The sequence below is a fragment of the Equus caballus genome, chromosome 14 (genome assembly GCF_041296265.1).
Source record: "Equus caballus isolate H_3958 breed thoroughbred chromosome 14, TB-T2T, whole genome shotgun sequence".
NCBI classification, from domain to species: Eukaryota; Metazoa; Chordata; class Mammalia; order Perissodactyla; family Equidae; genus Equus; species Equus caballus.
The window spans coordinates 78,000,909-78,017,078 of NC_091697.1; the positions used below are offsets into that span (position 1 = coordinate 78,000,909).

The 16,170-nt window shown below is 32.6% G+C and overlaps 1 protein-coding gene across 30 annotated transcripts in view; it reads right to left on the reverse strand.

Annotated features, from left to right (window-relative positions):
- Positions 1–16,170, reverse strand: part of FER (FER tyrosine kinase) — a 441,906-nt gene that overhangs the window by 245,500 nt on the left and 180,236 nt on the right. For 21 of the 30 annotated variants that reach the window (XR_011425640.1, XR_011425638.1, XR_011425630.1 and 18 more), the window contains 2 exons: positions 11,994–12,086; positions 4,166–4,369 (listed from right to left, as the gene is read on the reverse strand). Coding sequence is in view for 12 of the 30 variants with exons in the window: in XM_023617899.2 (XP_023473667.1) it covers positions 4,166–4,369; positions 11,994–12,086 (297 nt within the window). In the remaining 18 variants the exon portion in view is untranslated. The remainder of the gene's footprint in view (positions 1–4,165; positions 4,370–11,993; positions 12,087–16,170) is intronic. The other 9 variants (XR_011425641.1, XR_011425626.1, XR_011425628.1 and 6 more) reach the window with 1 other exon arrangement.

A 16,170-nucleotide genomic window follows, 5' to 3' on the forward strand; every position in this document is an offset into this window, starting at 1 on the left:
ATTGTGGCAACAAAACAAAATAAACCTATCTGGTTACATTCAGAGACTAAATCCATCAGCTCAAAGTGGAACTTAGCACAGGACAGACATCCAATAAATATCTGTTGAATGAAGTGATGATTTAATACACTGACCTATGCAATTTCACAAAGTAAATACTCCACACAAAAGTGGAGGTGGTTTGGTTTTATTGGCCCATATCCCCGGCTCTTACATAGTACTCACTCAAATAGTATTTCCTGAGTGAACGAATGAAGAAATAAAAGATGATGAAATGCCATTATGTATAGAATTTTTTCCCGTTTTATTTTAAAATATTATGTATTATTTTTCATTTCATCATGTTAATTCAAATTTATTGACTCAATCATCCCTAATTCTGCATCTTTAATATTCATGTATTCTGCTAATGTCTCACCCCTTCTAGGTTTTAAACTCACTGAGAATTAGGCCATATATTTTTCAGTTTCATCTCCTTACACTGCATAACAGGGCACTTTACAAAAATGACTGTTTAGCAATTGCATGTCAGATAAACAAATTAGAGAAATATGCACTGGGACTTTCCTATTAATAATAGCATAAAAAAGTTCTTTCTGGAGTACTTTTGTTTTAACACATGTATTTTTGTTTTATCTTATACAAAACCAAGGATTTGATTATATATTTACTTATCAAATGGAACAAAGCTATTTGAACCTCTACAAAAATCTGTCAACATTTACAACACAAAATAAATAGCTTTAGGTACAAACCCTAATATGGTTTTATAACAAGCACCATAAAAGGCTAGTAACTATGGAAGAGGTCGGTAAATAACACTAGAATTATACTGTGAGATTCAGATACTCTTAGATTTATATCTACTTAATATTAAGATTAATATATCTGGCTTTATGAAATTAATATATTTAATGTTCAGTAAAAACTACAGTTCTTGCTTGAACTAGCTAAAATAACAGGTATTCTCTGTCGAGTAATAAAAAAATATAAAAATTGAAAATATCTGTGTCCATCTTGATCAGTCATAATGTTCACAGTATGCAAAGAGTTTCACATGTTAAAAAGTAACTGTGATATGTATACAATAATAAAGATTCAAAATAATTGTCATCTTAGACTCTAGTTGACAGAGGCAATGTTGCTAAAAATGACATTACTTGTGATCAATGAATACCTCAAACCTAAATATATAAATTCTAAAACAACATTTTCATTACTATTTAAATTTCACAAGTAAATTTCACAGGAACCAAAAAGAAATTTTTAAAATTAACTTTTCCAATTACATTGATATTTCTTACAAAATACATTTATATTTTTTCTCAAACTCATCAAACAATGGTAAAAATGCCTAATATCTGTATAGCATTTCAAACCTTACAAAGTACATGTTCACTAATTTGATTCTCACAATAACTATATAAGCTATTACTCCCATTAGTTCCCAAACCCAGGGCTTGTAAAGTGCAGAGCTGGGACTGAAAGCCAAGTCTTCTGACTCTGAGTCCAGTGCTTTTTCATTGATCCACTATTTGATACTTTTTCCATTCTCTAAAATCCCGTATTTCTTTATGTCTTCCTCTCTTAAGACACTGGTCCCTTTCATTTACGTACAGCTTTTATAATATACTACTGAATTAAAACTCCTTGATTGGAATATAACAGGCAATCATCAAATACCTGGTAATAAATTCCCCCATTTATTGACCCCTTCCAGGCAACAGATATATGAGGAAGGAAAAAGGATAATCCTTTTTTTTTTTTTAATAAAGATTGGCACCTGAGCTAACAACTTTTGCCAATCGTCTTTATTTTTTTCTTTCTGCTCTCTCTCCCCAAATCCCCTCAGTACACAGTTGTATATTTTAGTTGTGGGTCCTTCTAGCTGTGGCACGTGGGATGCCACCTCAGCATGGCCTGATGAGTGGTGCCAGGTCCACGCCCAGGATCCAAACCAGCAAAACCCTGGGCCGCCGCAGTGGAGCGCGCGAACTTAACCACTCAGCCACGGGGCCAACCCCCTGGAAAAAGGATAATTTTAGCAATACAAAGTGAAAAAGAATTAAAAACTGTCCAAGCACTTAAACTCCTATTTTCAATTGATTGAAGAGCTCAATATTTTATACTGAAAGTGAACTAAATAAATTTAGGCAATGGAAAACCTGAGGATTTTAAATACAAGCTCTCTTATCTTTAATAGTGATCTTTGCAAAATTTCAATGACAGATGAAGTCAAGTAAAATCTTCAAATGTGAACTTGTAACAACGTCTTATTTTTAGAATATATTCTGCTGTACCTTTAGTCACTTAAAACAAAATGGCAATACTAAAGACAAGTGATAATTTGCAAGCAGACCTTTTCCTTTTTGTTTCTAAGAACACTAATTCACATTCCTACAGTTACATTTTAAACTAGAAATGATAATAAGGGGAATATTTCAGTCTTATTTAATGTATGACATATTTCACAAATATTAACTTTTAGAGTTTATAAAATTGAAGGAACCATTTATATAAGTTATAGTTAGTTTATACTTTACCTATGATCTTTCCTTCTACAATTCTCATATCATTTTATAAATATTGTCAACATGATCACAGGTTGTAACAGGGAAGGTTATCCACATCCATAAATTAAAGTTACATACAAATCATAAAAGAGTTTGCCAAGGAAATAAGGAATTATATACTATTAGAAACAGTAGGTCAGATGTACAAGAGTAGGCAAATATGATTATGAGGTTGAGGTCTGAAAACCAGCAAAATTAACAAACTGTGAAAATTATAATACAAACTTTAATGGACTTATTCCTTTTAACCCATCTGAATGGCATCTATTTTCATTTAACTATAATTACTAGGGTGAATATATTATAAATGTCATTGAACTGATGTGAATATACTAAATGTCACTGAATTGTACACTTTTAAATGGTTACCTTTATGGTATGTGAATTTCACATCAGAATAATATAGAGATAGATATATTGATATATATATCCCTAAAACCCTCTGATTTTCATCTTTTTTTAAGGTAACTAGTATTACTTTAGTGCCTGGACATAAACTGAAATCCTATAGATAGCCAGTTTGAAAATGCATGCTATTTGAAATGACAAATAGAAGTATCAATTTCTTCACATGCCAAAAACATTAAAAATTTCTCAGTAGGTAAAGTTAAACAAAATTTTGAGATTACTCTTCATTTGTTTAACGCTTAATAAAGAATATACTAAACATAAAAATTAGTTCAGCAATACTTAAATTTCAATAAATTAGTATTAGAACAAGCAATGTGAATAGATCATTTTTTAAATTTTCCATCAATTTCTATTCATTGCTTTTTAAAGCCAACAAGCAATAAGTTATACACAAAGAGAAAAAAACCTTAATCCTAAATGAATCGTAAAACCAACTATCTTTGTCCCATTCATTAAGGAATTTCATTATCACTAATAATTTGTTTATTAAAAATCTCTCATGGTACCACTTTCTTTCTTTTCCCTTTTTTTTTTTTTTCTGGTGAAGAAGATTAGCCTGACCTAATGTCTGTTGCCAGTCTTCCTCATTTTGCTTGAGGAAGATTGTCCCTGAGCTAACATCTGTGCCAATCTTCCTCTACTTTGTATATGGGACACACAGCGTGGCCCAATGAGTGGTGTGTAGGTCCACATCCGGGATCTGAACCCGTGAACCCAAAGCTTCCAAAGCAGAGTGCGTGAACCCAACCACCACACCACCCAGCCAGCCCCTCTCATGGTACAATTTTTTAAAGCAATTTTAAGGTCCAGTCTCAAGAGCATAAAATTCATAATTAAGTTTCTCCAGAAAAAAAAAGAAAAATTATGATAATCACATTATTTCTTTTTATTTTTAATTTAAAATATTTTCAATGTTCAAATTTAACTTCAAATATTTTAAATATTTATGCATTTAAAGTTTATAAAAACTTTTTAACTTACCATATTTTATAATATATATTTTCTTAATAAGATTAACATTTCAGTGAATTTTGGAGCACTGTATTTAACAAATTCAGAAAAAAGAAAACTTAAGTGCCAGCTTTTAAGTGTTATTGGTATTTATCAGAAAATATTCATCATTTTATTATGATTATACCACAATGAACTACATCAAAATATAAACTAAATTGGAAACGTACATCAACAAATTGTATGATAAAGTGTCTCCTTTGTCCATCAGAAAATACAGAAAGGACATATTCACCAGGTTTCCCATGACTCTCTCGCACCAAGAAGTCTCCTTGCTGTTTTAACAGATCTTGCGCTTCTATTCTGGGAATTGCACCATGGTACCAGTCCTGTTCTGCCAGTGGCTTCTCACTTATGGGGATCGCATCACAGAACTTGAGCAAATATTGAAAAATAAATAAATTAGAGAAAATAGCAATGTTTTCTGGTAAAAGTCATAGCAATTATAAATACCTCTTACATATGTTCCTCCCTTTAATTGACCAATTAAAATTTATATGATGAATCTTAAATTTTCATAATTTTTAAAAAAAGTATCTCCTGGAGCACTAGTATTGAAGTTTAACGCAAATACATATCCTTTAATATAAGTTTATTTGTTTTTCCTATCCATTATACATAAGCAGACAAAATATTAGCATTTAGAGTTAGCATTTATAGTCTTATTCACCATATCATAAAATAAATCCATATATTTAAAATTTATCAACCAGAGAATTAGGATAAAAAAGGAGTATTATCAGAGAAATTTTCACAAAACGACTTCATTTTTTTATTTAAATTAAAAGTTGAGTTATGTCTTTTTACAGAATTAACTTGATCACACAGGCTGTGGACCATCTATGGTCATATGTTCCAGGAGCACTATCTAAGGCTTCATTTGATGCTGCCCTGCCGCTTGCCTTTCCATTCTTATCTCATTCCCAGGACTTCCTTAACCATTACCGCTGCCACATGGCTGGTCCTGATCCTGTGTAGCCACGGTAGATAAAACCTTAGGAGAAATAGCATCATCGAAAACCACCCATGTGCAATTACAAACACATGGTAAAAACAAGAGAGGAATATAAGCCATGAAAAGCAAATTCTGTTACTTTAGGAGGCCAAATGCTAATACCAAATGTTAATATCTCTGCTAAACAGCAGAGATAAGTAAGAGCTGATTATATTTTCTTGAAATGTTTCTAATTGATAATAGACAGAATCACACATTTTCTGGTAACAAGTAAAAAGTTGTTTTGTTTGTTTATGTCATCCACAGGAACTAAACTGCCCCAGATGATAAGAGTACTTTATGAGTAAGGTACAATAATGTGCACTAACTCTTAAGGTTCTCAAAATACAATTCACACAATGCCTCATGAGAAAGTAATTTATAAATTGGGAAAAATAGAATTAATAATAAATGAAAGGCAAATATTCACACATGAGGTTTTTCAGGCTCTTATTATGAACTCTATATAGTGACAAATATGGTATCATTTGGCAAATAAAAACTAGTTTTGAAGATAGCCTTCATTGTTTTGCACTAAGGAAGAGGCCCAAAAATTACTGTCAAATTTCCATTTCATATTATCCGAAATCCATCCCATTGATTTAAAAAAGAACCTTGAAAAACTCCAAATAGACTTCACTGAAGAGTCCACATTTTAGTTTCTACTTCTTCCACTTATGATATTCTTCAATTCTTTAAATATATATGTGGTGTGACTGTACATGGAAATTTTTTAGAAGCTAAATAACCCTTTTTTTGAGTACTAATTATGATAAATAAAATATTTCAAAAAATTTTAAATCATCTTCCCAAAAACCAGTTTAAGGAATCAAACATATGAACAACTAGCTACAACTATAAGAAGTAAAAGAAATTGTTTTTAAAACAAATGCATAATCCACACAAATTAACTTTTTGTGTATACTAAGTTTATAATTCTTAAAGTAGGTAGTCAAAATGATTAAATATTTATCTCCAAAATTTTATCACAGTGCATCTCATTATAGTAAATACTAAAATTTTTACTATAACAGAAATATTTCCAAGTCTCACAAATGACAAAAGTGTTTATTGATTTTTTCTCTTTTCCAAAAAAAATCAATAAAATAAGAAATTCAATGTTACCTTTTTGCAAAGAACTTGCTTTTATAATTATCTCCCAAAAAAGTCTAGATAATAGAAAAGCATCCCAAACAAGGATGTCATGTGCTTGATTTCTTGTTCTATTCAACCTATCCTCCCAAATTTTGATTTATTTAGAATTGGGAGAATGCAAAGCCTGGAGACTTCACTAAGTCAAAAAGACATTTAAAGTACAAAAGTTCAGCTAACACTCTGAGAAATTCATTTAAGGATCTGAAGATAAGGAATATGTTTGGAAAAAAGATCATCCTGAAAGAACACGTAAGTTTGCCTGTTTTAAAAAAAGAAGTAAATAGGAAAATATTTATACTGCTATTTCATAGGAATTACACTTCAGTCCTTTGGGTTTATTAGCTCCTTTTGGGTGGGAAGGGAACCTTAGAGATCTGGTATTCCCAGCCCCTAGACAATACTGTTATGAAATGGAGGCTGAACTTACTGTGAGTGTGTGTGTGTGCGCACACATTCACAGGGAAAGGCCGTATATATCCCCTGTCTGGGTCTATCAGGTCTTTCAGGGACTACTCTGGCATTGAAAGGAATGTTTTTATTAATACTATTTCAGGAAAATTCCAATACAATTTTGCAAGCTTGACAGTAATAAAATGTATAACGTATCGGCAACAAAATTCAACATCCCAAGAATCATAATGACGTCAAAAGTGAAATGAAGCTTTTTACCTCAAATATCATATCTTTCTAAGCCTCAGGAGGGAAAGATTTTTCCTTCTTGGTAAATTATATAAGACTTTTGCTAATTATGTGGGGGAGGGGAAGCCTCCTTTTTTAAAGTTATAGTTAATCCAATACAGTCAATCAGTTATACTTAATACGACAAGCTTTCCTGACTGACTGGGCTAGCTGTTTAGTTAGTTATTTTCCCTTCCCAGCAAAAACATACTGGGCTTAGTGAAATAAAAAGATTGGTTGAAATGAAGAAGCAATGAGGACTAAGTAATAGAAAATGAAAATATTTTTTTCTTGGGGGAAGAATAAGAGGCTATTTTATTTTTTCTAATCTTAGTTCACATTAATTCCCAAGTATATAATGAAGATTTGTATGCCTTTATCTAAAACATTTGAGTGCAGGATGAGCTCCTTTTTGAGACACAAAGGGAAAAGTGCTAAAAAAAAATTAAACTCTGGGTTCTATTAAAATTAGGCACCCAAATGAGAAACCATTAAAAAAAAAAAACCTAAAGAAAAGAGCATGGGAACTATACAAGCAAACCTCTCAATGAGCTCGAAAAAGCTAAATGAAACTTCAACACAAACATTTTATGAATTTTTAATAACCATAAAGATGACATTTAATTCTCTTTTCTATTCTTATATAAATTTAGTTATTAATTCAATAATCTAAGTAATAAATTATTTCAAATCTAGATTAATAATATACTGGGGTGATAAGTAAGTCACAGGATTTTAAACACTTCTCAAAAATTCCATAAAGACTCCTTCTTAATTTGAAAGGTATATATCACTGGGAAATTTTAGAAGGAAATAAGGAATCAAATATCATGCAATCAGAAGTAAGAGAATCAAACACTTGCAAAAGGTGGGAAATACTGGTCTACTGAACAGCAATTCATCTGATGGTTGTAAAAGCTATTTTCAGGGAAAGGGAAATGTAACCAGAGCTAGGAAAAGTGTATTTTATGCCAAGTAGAGTTTGATACTTGAACAAATGCTTAACATAAAAGGAAAACATGAATAATAATGTTCTTCCTGTCGTGTTTTTCACATTTCTAAATAGCTATGTTTTGAATTTACTGAATAAGTTAATTCTTAAAACAACAAAAAATATTCTGGGTATTTGATCTTCATGATTATCTGCCTTAAGGCTAGACAAAGAGGACATAAATTAACTAGAGCAGTGGGTCTATCTTTAACAGGCACTAGGGCCTATCTGTAATTCTACAAATTCTAATTCTTTTAGCAATAAAGTGGAATTGATCACTTTTTTCATGCGCTATCTTTAACCAAAACAAAGATACTTTACCTAATGTTTACTTTCCACAGTGAAACTAGCACCAAAACTCTTACTCATAAATTTTTTAATTAACAATTTTTTGTACTTTTTGAGAACTTGAGTTGGTTTAGTCTTTTTTTTTTTGAGGAAGATTAGCCCTGAGCTAACATCTGCTGCCAATCCTCCTCTTTTCGCTGAGGAAGACTGGCCCTGAGCTAACATCCGTGCCCATCTTCCTCTACTTTATACGTGGGATGCCTACATGTCCACACCCCGGATCCGAACCGGCAAACCCCGGGCCTCCGAGAAGCGGAACGTGCAAACTTAACTGCTGCTCCACCAGGCCGGACCCTAGCCTTTAGCTAATAATATGATTGTTATCTAGCATAATGACTAGGCAGAATTACATGCTGATCAGAGACTTGCATTATTATACAATTCTTTGGCCAAACTCAAATATTTACATTACTTCCACAAGTTCCCATTTCCTTGATTGCCTTTTTGTGCACCTTCTTGGATCTCTGGCAAGAGATACTATCTCTAGCAAAATATATTTTCTTAAAAGCCTTTCATTTTTCATCTAACACCTCTGTTTCCTCCAATGCCTTCAAATTTCCTCATTCTTTTCTTTTTTCTTCCTTCTTTAGCTCCCTTACTTATCTTCTCTTTATTAGTAATTCTTTTTTTCTTTTTATTATTTTACCCATTTACTTTTTACAATTATGCTTGTGACTCTCATTCATCCTCTCTCACCTAACCATTTCACAGAATTTTTTTCTAGTTTTATTTATTTATTTTTTTAAAGATTTTATTTTTTCCTTTTTCTCCCCAAAGCCCCCCAGTACATAGTTGTATATTCTTCGTTGTGGGTCCTTCTAGTTGTGGTATGTGGGACCCTGCCTCAGCGTGGTTTGATGAGCAGCGCCATGTCCGTGGCCAGGATTCGAACCAACGAAACACTGGGCCGCCTGCAGCAGAGCACACGAACTTAACCACTCGGCCAGACCCTCTAGTTTTATTTTTTCAGCATAAAATATTCTTTCCTTAAGCTCACACAATATTATGTATAAAATGTGCCACGATATCATTATTAAATCATTTTACTCAATTAACTGTATTTAGTGCTAATTTCCTTTACAGATCTCAACTAAAACTATTACCATATCATTCTAAGGAGTTAGTATGCAATTATATCTCAGTAAATTTAAACATTTATCAAGTTGGGATTGCCTATATAGAATACAGTATCAGTTTGGCATGATCTGGGTCATTTGTTTTAAACATTTAAGCAAACATATAAAAGAATAGATTTGCTCCCTGTACAGTGAAATTACAGATGATAAATCCCAATAAGCCCTTCTTAAAAATTAAGTGTGATAATGCTACTGATTCAAAACATGCAATTCTGAGAATAATATTTAGTTTTCTTAAACATGATTAACCATACAGAATTCAGGGTATGTATGGCAGTGATAGGATGCAAAAAATTTAATTTCTATTTTCCCTTGTTTCTCATTTTTCTACATTTTAGTGCCTAGGCAAAAAGAAAAAAAAGAAGAGGGAAGGTAAATTAAGACCTTAAGAATAAAGAAAAACAACTAAGATTTAAAATATATAATATTCAACCTGAATTTAACGACTTATGCCTTATTAAGGGAAGTACAAGATTGCTCTGCTAGATTTGAAGGAGAATACTAAAAAACACAAGCAGTTTATTATCCTATGCACAAAAAGAACTACATCCCCCTATGCCAATGGTGGAAGCCAAGCATTATAATACTAACATTATAACTGATGTACAACTTAAACATAGCTGAATTATCATTTTCTAATTTTCTAAAAAGAAGCGAGCAAGCAAATCTTATTTACTGTATTACTCTACATAATGGAATTACATTTTTATTTTCCAATATTTTTATTTTCTAAATTCTAGTACAAAGTAATTCTAAAATTAAAATAATATACATAACAATACAATATACAAAAATATACATTTTAAGAAGACAAAAGTTGACTAATTTAATAATTCTTCTAGTGTCTAAAGAACAATTACTTGGACCAAAAGGTGCTTTATTCTGATTTTAAAGAACATTTCTTAAAGAGTGCTACTCTTAGAAGAGTGTTATACACTCCATAGATCAGTAATACAACTAGTACTCATGAGGGGATATAAGATGGAACAAGTTGTTTGCTCAGCCACCTATTACAGAAATTCTTCAGTAAAAAGATGACTCTGGAGAAAGGGCAGTAATTTTGACATGACTAGAACAGATCTCATTAAATATAATGTGGTTTGAAAGACTTCCAGTGGAAATGGACCTTCATAATTGCCAGTAGGCTTTCCTGTTATGCAGTTAATCCCATCTACCATCTCTGGCCCCGACTTCAGAAGCAGTCTGGGACAGTTCTCAGTGCAAAACTATAACCACCTGCAGCATGGGAAGATGCTGGATACAGGTCTCAGTGCCCAGAGGTGCTAATGATAGGTCACTTTAGTTCTTTTCAAGAACCATATTTGTTTTTCTTTTTTTTTTAACTTTTTTTAAATATTTCTTTTCAAGAATTGTTTTTCTTTTTCTTCTAATTAAAGCTATCAAAAAACTGTCCTCATTGGGTCTCTAGAACTTCTCATTAATTCTTAATCAAGTCTCCTGCACTTTATTTCAAATGTCAAATCATAATAAAATAAATCCTATGAACTACTATCTATCTGTAAAATTACAAATTCACTAACTTAAGAAAACAAAAGTAAGAGCTGGGCCATGACTCTATCATGTAGCTTTTGCCCATAGTTATTTTTATTTTCATTTGCTATTTAATGCCACGTGAGATGGTCTGCATTAGTTCACAGCTCCCTCCCTATTCCTATAGAATACACCTGCATAACGAAGAGACAATGGCAGCATCAAATGCTAAAATATAAGTTGAAAATCTCTTTTATATAAAAATATAATTTTTTTCTTTTTTGTTCATTAAAATACTTGGTGCTTTGCCTCAACTGTGTATAAAAGATTGCTGCTTGAATGGAATAAATATGTTACATATTAAAAATGAATTACAGCAAATAAATCCAAAATGTAAAGGGACATTTAACTATTCCATGGTTAGGAAACACTTTTTGTTCGAAATAAGACTAGATCACATTATCTTAGCTAAACTTTTAAAGAATAAGAAATAATATTAAGATATCATATAGAAACTCGGAAAGACGGGGAAAAAAGCATGTAATTAGTTTGTATTGAATATTGTTGTTTTGACGATCATTCAATAAAATATCACTGTAAAGCTCTATTGTGAATGAGGCATGGCTAGAATAAAAAGTTTGATAATTTAGTTTCAAAGGTAATGAAGTAAGAAGAATACTTTATAATTTTACTATATAAATGGGCTAAGAATATTTTTTTGTCTTGCTTGCCTATAGCTGCTATTACTAAGGATAACCAATATTCTATGCACCACTGTGACAAGCCAAACCCAAATTTCAAACAGACTTTAATTTTATAATTAAAATGTTCTAAAAAATATAAACATACACATAAACCAATACAATTTAAAAATACATATATAATAATCCCTATTATAAAAATGTTTCACTGGAAAAGAAATTTGTTTATACTATTCTTCTAATAAAGCCATAAAGTACATAAAATGTTCCCTGTCTTATTAACAGGAAGTCTAAAATATAAATTTACTTCTTTCCTGCCTACATCAATGTTGCATGAGGTTTTATTATATACATATATGCAGATTCATATGCATACAGAAAAGTTAAATTACATACTTACTTTTCCATTTATAATGACACATTTACATATGCTATTCATTGGTACACCAGAAAGAAGCTAGACAATGACTATTTTCAGTAGCACATAGAGTTCATCCTACTTACTGTTGAAGAGCCCGGTGCAGATTTTGGAGACCTAATTATTCCAGCAATTGAATGACGAATAGACTCAAATTTGGATAGCCTCTCCTTTCTTTCCTGGAGAGAGCAAGAAAGAAGTCTTCAGCAATAGTAACTTATCCAGTATATACAGTTATGCTAGGTATTTAGGTATGTATCCACTGCTTATGTCCATTCATCATGTCTTCAAACTAAATAAAATGTAAACTTCCTGACATTAAAGATGATAACAAAGTATGCATATAAACTCTATAGCTCTTTACTTTCCTGGTCCCTCAATAAATGTCTTGATTTGGGGAAAAATAAAAATGAAGTCGAAATTCATGAGGTGAGAGAAAACAAGAAATGCAAAGAAAATTCACGGAAAACCAAGTATTAACATACAGAAAAAAAAGATACAAGCTAGAAGGAACCAGTCTAACATAGAAGAGTTCAGATAGCAGTGTAGTTGTGAGGGATTTTCAAGGAAAAACAAAATGGGGCAAAAACAGGAGGAGAATTATATGGAACGCATTTTTAGATGGTGAATGCCACTTGAGTCACTAGGAAGCTTCACAGAGATTCACATGATGATGATGATGATGATAACAGAGGAGGACAAAGTAAAATAAGAAGGATACCTAGTGGTGGCAGAACCACCACTAAGGAAGGTCAGTCCAGATTTCTATTTGCTATAGGATGTATATTTCTGAGTATCACATACCACAACTGAAGGAAACTTTTCCTTAAAATTTCAAACCTTTAGATCCATTTTACAAACGTAAGTGGTCAGAGGGTAGAAAAGAAGAGAAAGAAAGAGAACAAAAAAGAGAACTATGAGAAGAAGAAGAACAATGGCAAAGCATTTGTGAGAGACTGTAATGGAAGCAGTGGTCAATTTTCCAATAATGACTACATTTCAACTGTTAATCAGCAGCAGACAAAAGAACAAGACATGCTACTGTCCAGTGCTGTACTTCCATATGTCTTCCACCAGCAGTGATGCTCAATTTTACCTGTCAGTGGAAAATAACTAAAGAAGACCACAAATAGCATCTTTTGTTTCCTTTGTGTCCAACAGCTAGCGTACATCTCTGCGTATAGTAAATGTAGACATTTTGGTCATATGCTACCTGAAAAACACTGTAGTTTCTGAAATTGTTTTATCTCTCCACTTGCCTACTCTCGGTTTATTTACTGTTCGTTCTAATAGCTGCAGTACTAGCACTTCTTAGGGTTCTATAAACATATGCATATTAATAATTTAAAATCATCTTAGGATAACCTAACAGAACAGATAATCTCAACTTCTTTTTCATTATCATTGTCACTTACATTACTAACATGCTTATGATCTTATGTCAGTCACTAACTATACCTCAATTTGATCATCTATAAAATGGAAAAAATAATACAAACCTTCCTCAGAGAGAAGTTATAAGTAAATTACTACAAATGATTAAAAATTAACATGTTAAAAGGATGTGCATATTTAACAAAACTTAATTTTAAAACATAAATCTTTACTGTAGCACAAACAGTCATCGCCTTAGGAATGTAAGCCTGCATTCTACAGCCTTTACCCTAGCTGCAGCTTCAGTTTTATTTTTTAGTAAAAATCACCATAACTGAGCCACAAGAAGTACTGAAAGAAAAACAGCCTTGAAGTACTGAAGGAGTATAGTGACTTTTCTTTAAATCATGTCCATCTTCAACTTGAGTGTTTGGGTTTATTTTAAATCTATTTCTGGTGCTGGAGAAGTCTTCTGAAATAAAAATGTTTGAGAAGGTAAAAACTGATAAAAGATATAGCCAGGATGTGGAGAGAGGAAGAGTGGGGTGTAAGGCATACACAGTAGTTGTTTGGTAATTACATTTATGAAGAAATAGATCACGATGGTGTAAAGTACACATATTGGAAAGTACTATAGTAGCTATAGTTTTTCTACTCCCCAGCCCAATTTACCCTGTTTCTTATGCCTTTGGGGAACTTCTCCCCTGGACTCTGTGTGGTTGTGGAGGCGGCACTGGTGTTAAAAGTAATGATACTACTGTTGATCTTGCTGCTGCTACTACTGACAGGAAGATGAAATGAAGGTGCCAACCTCACCTGCTTGGCAATGAAAGCTTCCCAAGAAATCAGCAGGCACTTCTACTGTAAATTTAGGCTTCTCCTCTGAGTCAATACTCTTAAAATACAAGAGAGTGTATGGTCCCAACGTAGGAATACTATGAGAACAGAACTGAAAACTACATAGAAGGTTATGCAGAAAAGCAGAAAATTCAGGGGAGAGTTTTAAGTAGTAGAGAGCACTTTGTATATAATTTAATAATATTTACTGAGATGGTAAAAATAACTCTCCTCAAGTTATATCTTGGGCAACAAACCTACAAAAGGAAAGAGAATCATTCCTCCCAAAACTCTTTGATAATATCAAAAGAGAAAACATTTTCTTAAGAAGCTAATACTAGATAAATCTAATGGATAGGTCCAAGTGTGGGGTAAAGAAGACTTCAAAAAGTGCTTCCTTTATATTAAGTTATGAAGCATAATATATTGTCTGTTGGAAGGGATACAATTAGTGAAAGTGCCCTTTCATTTAAAGGTACTCTTTAAATAGGTTGATCTAAAAAACGTATTAGCAAAAACAATAAGTAGACCTTAGGTTTCATATAGGAATAATCACATACAAATAGAGTTTATAAAACATTTTAACCAGTGTCAGCTCACTTGGAGCTCAGAGTTCCACAAATAAAACATGAAATTCATTTTCCAAAGCACCAGTCTATGTAGCATTACATATGAGCTTTAAATTATGATCTACCTAATAATGCATCAGACTGTGCTGAATTCACTGATTTTTGTATCAATGAATTAAATGGCTGCTTTAAAAAATTAAAATTAAAAAGCTTCCCTTCAATTACCATGGATACAGTGCCTAATTCTGCCTACAGGCCTGCCAGGGCTGGTGATGATACATTCATTTTACCCACCTCAAGTAACGACAAAGTAAAGAGCTTTCTCCAGATAAAGGAGACAGTGATTAGTTCTGGCAAAAGGAGAGCCTCTCCCAGTGGAGGTAGTTGGGGGCTAGCGAGGGAGGGAAAGGAGAGGAGATATTATGAAATAATACCTGATGTTACAAAATAACATTCTGATGAGATGCCCAGAAAAATGCCATAAGTACATCTATAAACCTATCTTGAAAGAAAAGGTCTAGATACAGCATCAGTTTCACATCTCATTTAAGAATAGTTGCTCATTATTTTAAAATTAAATGAAGCAATGTCTCTCACTCTCTATCTCTATACATATGTATATAAAACTAAAGGACTGATTCATAATAACTAAAAGCTTATTATCAATTTTTAAAAACTCTATAAAAAACAATACCTAAATTACCCACAGTTCAAGTAAAACCATACTTATCAGGTTTTGAAATTATTCTTCACTAAAACCCTAAAAGTGCAGTACAACAGGCTCTCAGATTACTCCCACCCTCTGCCCACCAAAGCACCGGCAAAGACATAAAAGGCAAGAATTGACGTTTTGCTGATTGGAGTGACTGACAAAAATTAACAGCTCTTCCATATGACAGCCCATCTAGATGCTGCAGTAAGTTACAAATCAACAACTTTAACCAAAAAAGCACGTAACAGTTCTCCAAGCAAGGCTATGAAAGCAGGCACTAAGGTAGAAAGAATAAAGTTCCTGGTGTCAGAATGGATAAAGAGCATGACTCTGGGCAAATTACTTAACTTTACCCTAGCTCTCATTTTCCATATCAGTAAACAGGAGAACACTGGACTAGATAAAATTTTCATCTAAAAAAATCCGGGACCATTGTCCAACTCCTGAATCATCTGCATATGAGCATCGATCATTGATGAAACTCCCACAGAAGAGTCCCATGTGTCAGGCTGGCCGCCAAAGTTACTTCCCCTAGATTGTTTGGTCACATTCTGCCTGAGGTGCTCTCAGAACTTGACCCAATGGGAAGGCGAGCTATAGTGAAAGATGCCAGTGGAACACTCTTTTGTTAAGAATAAGTCACTAAAACAATAACCAAATATCATTCCTCACAGACTTCTATAAATAAGCCCAATCTAATAACGTTCTTGGAAGGAACTATGAAAGTGATTATTTGGCCCTGCAGTAACAGTCAGATACTTATTCAAATCA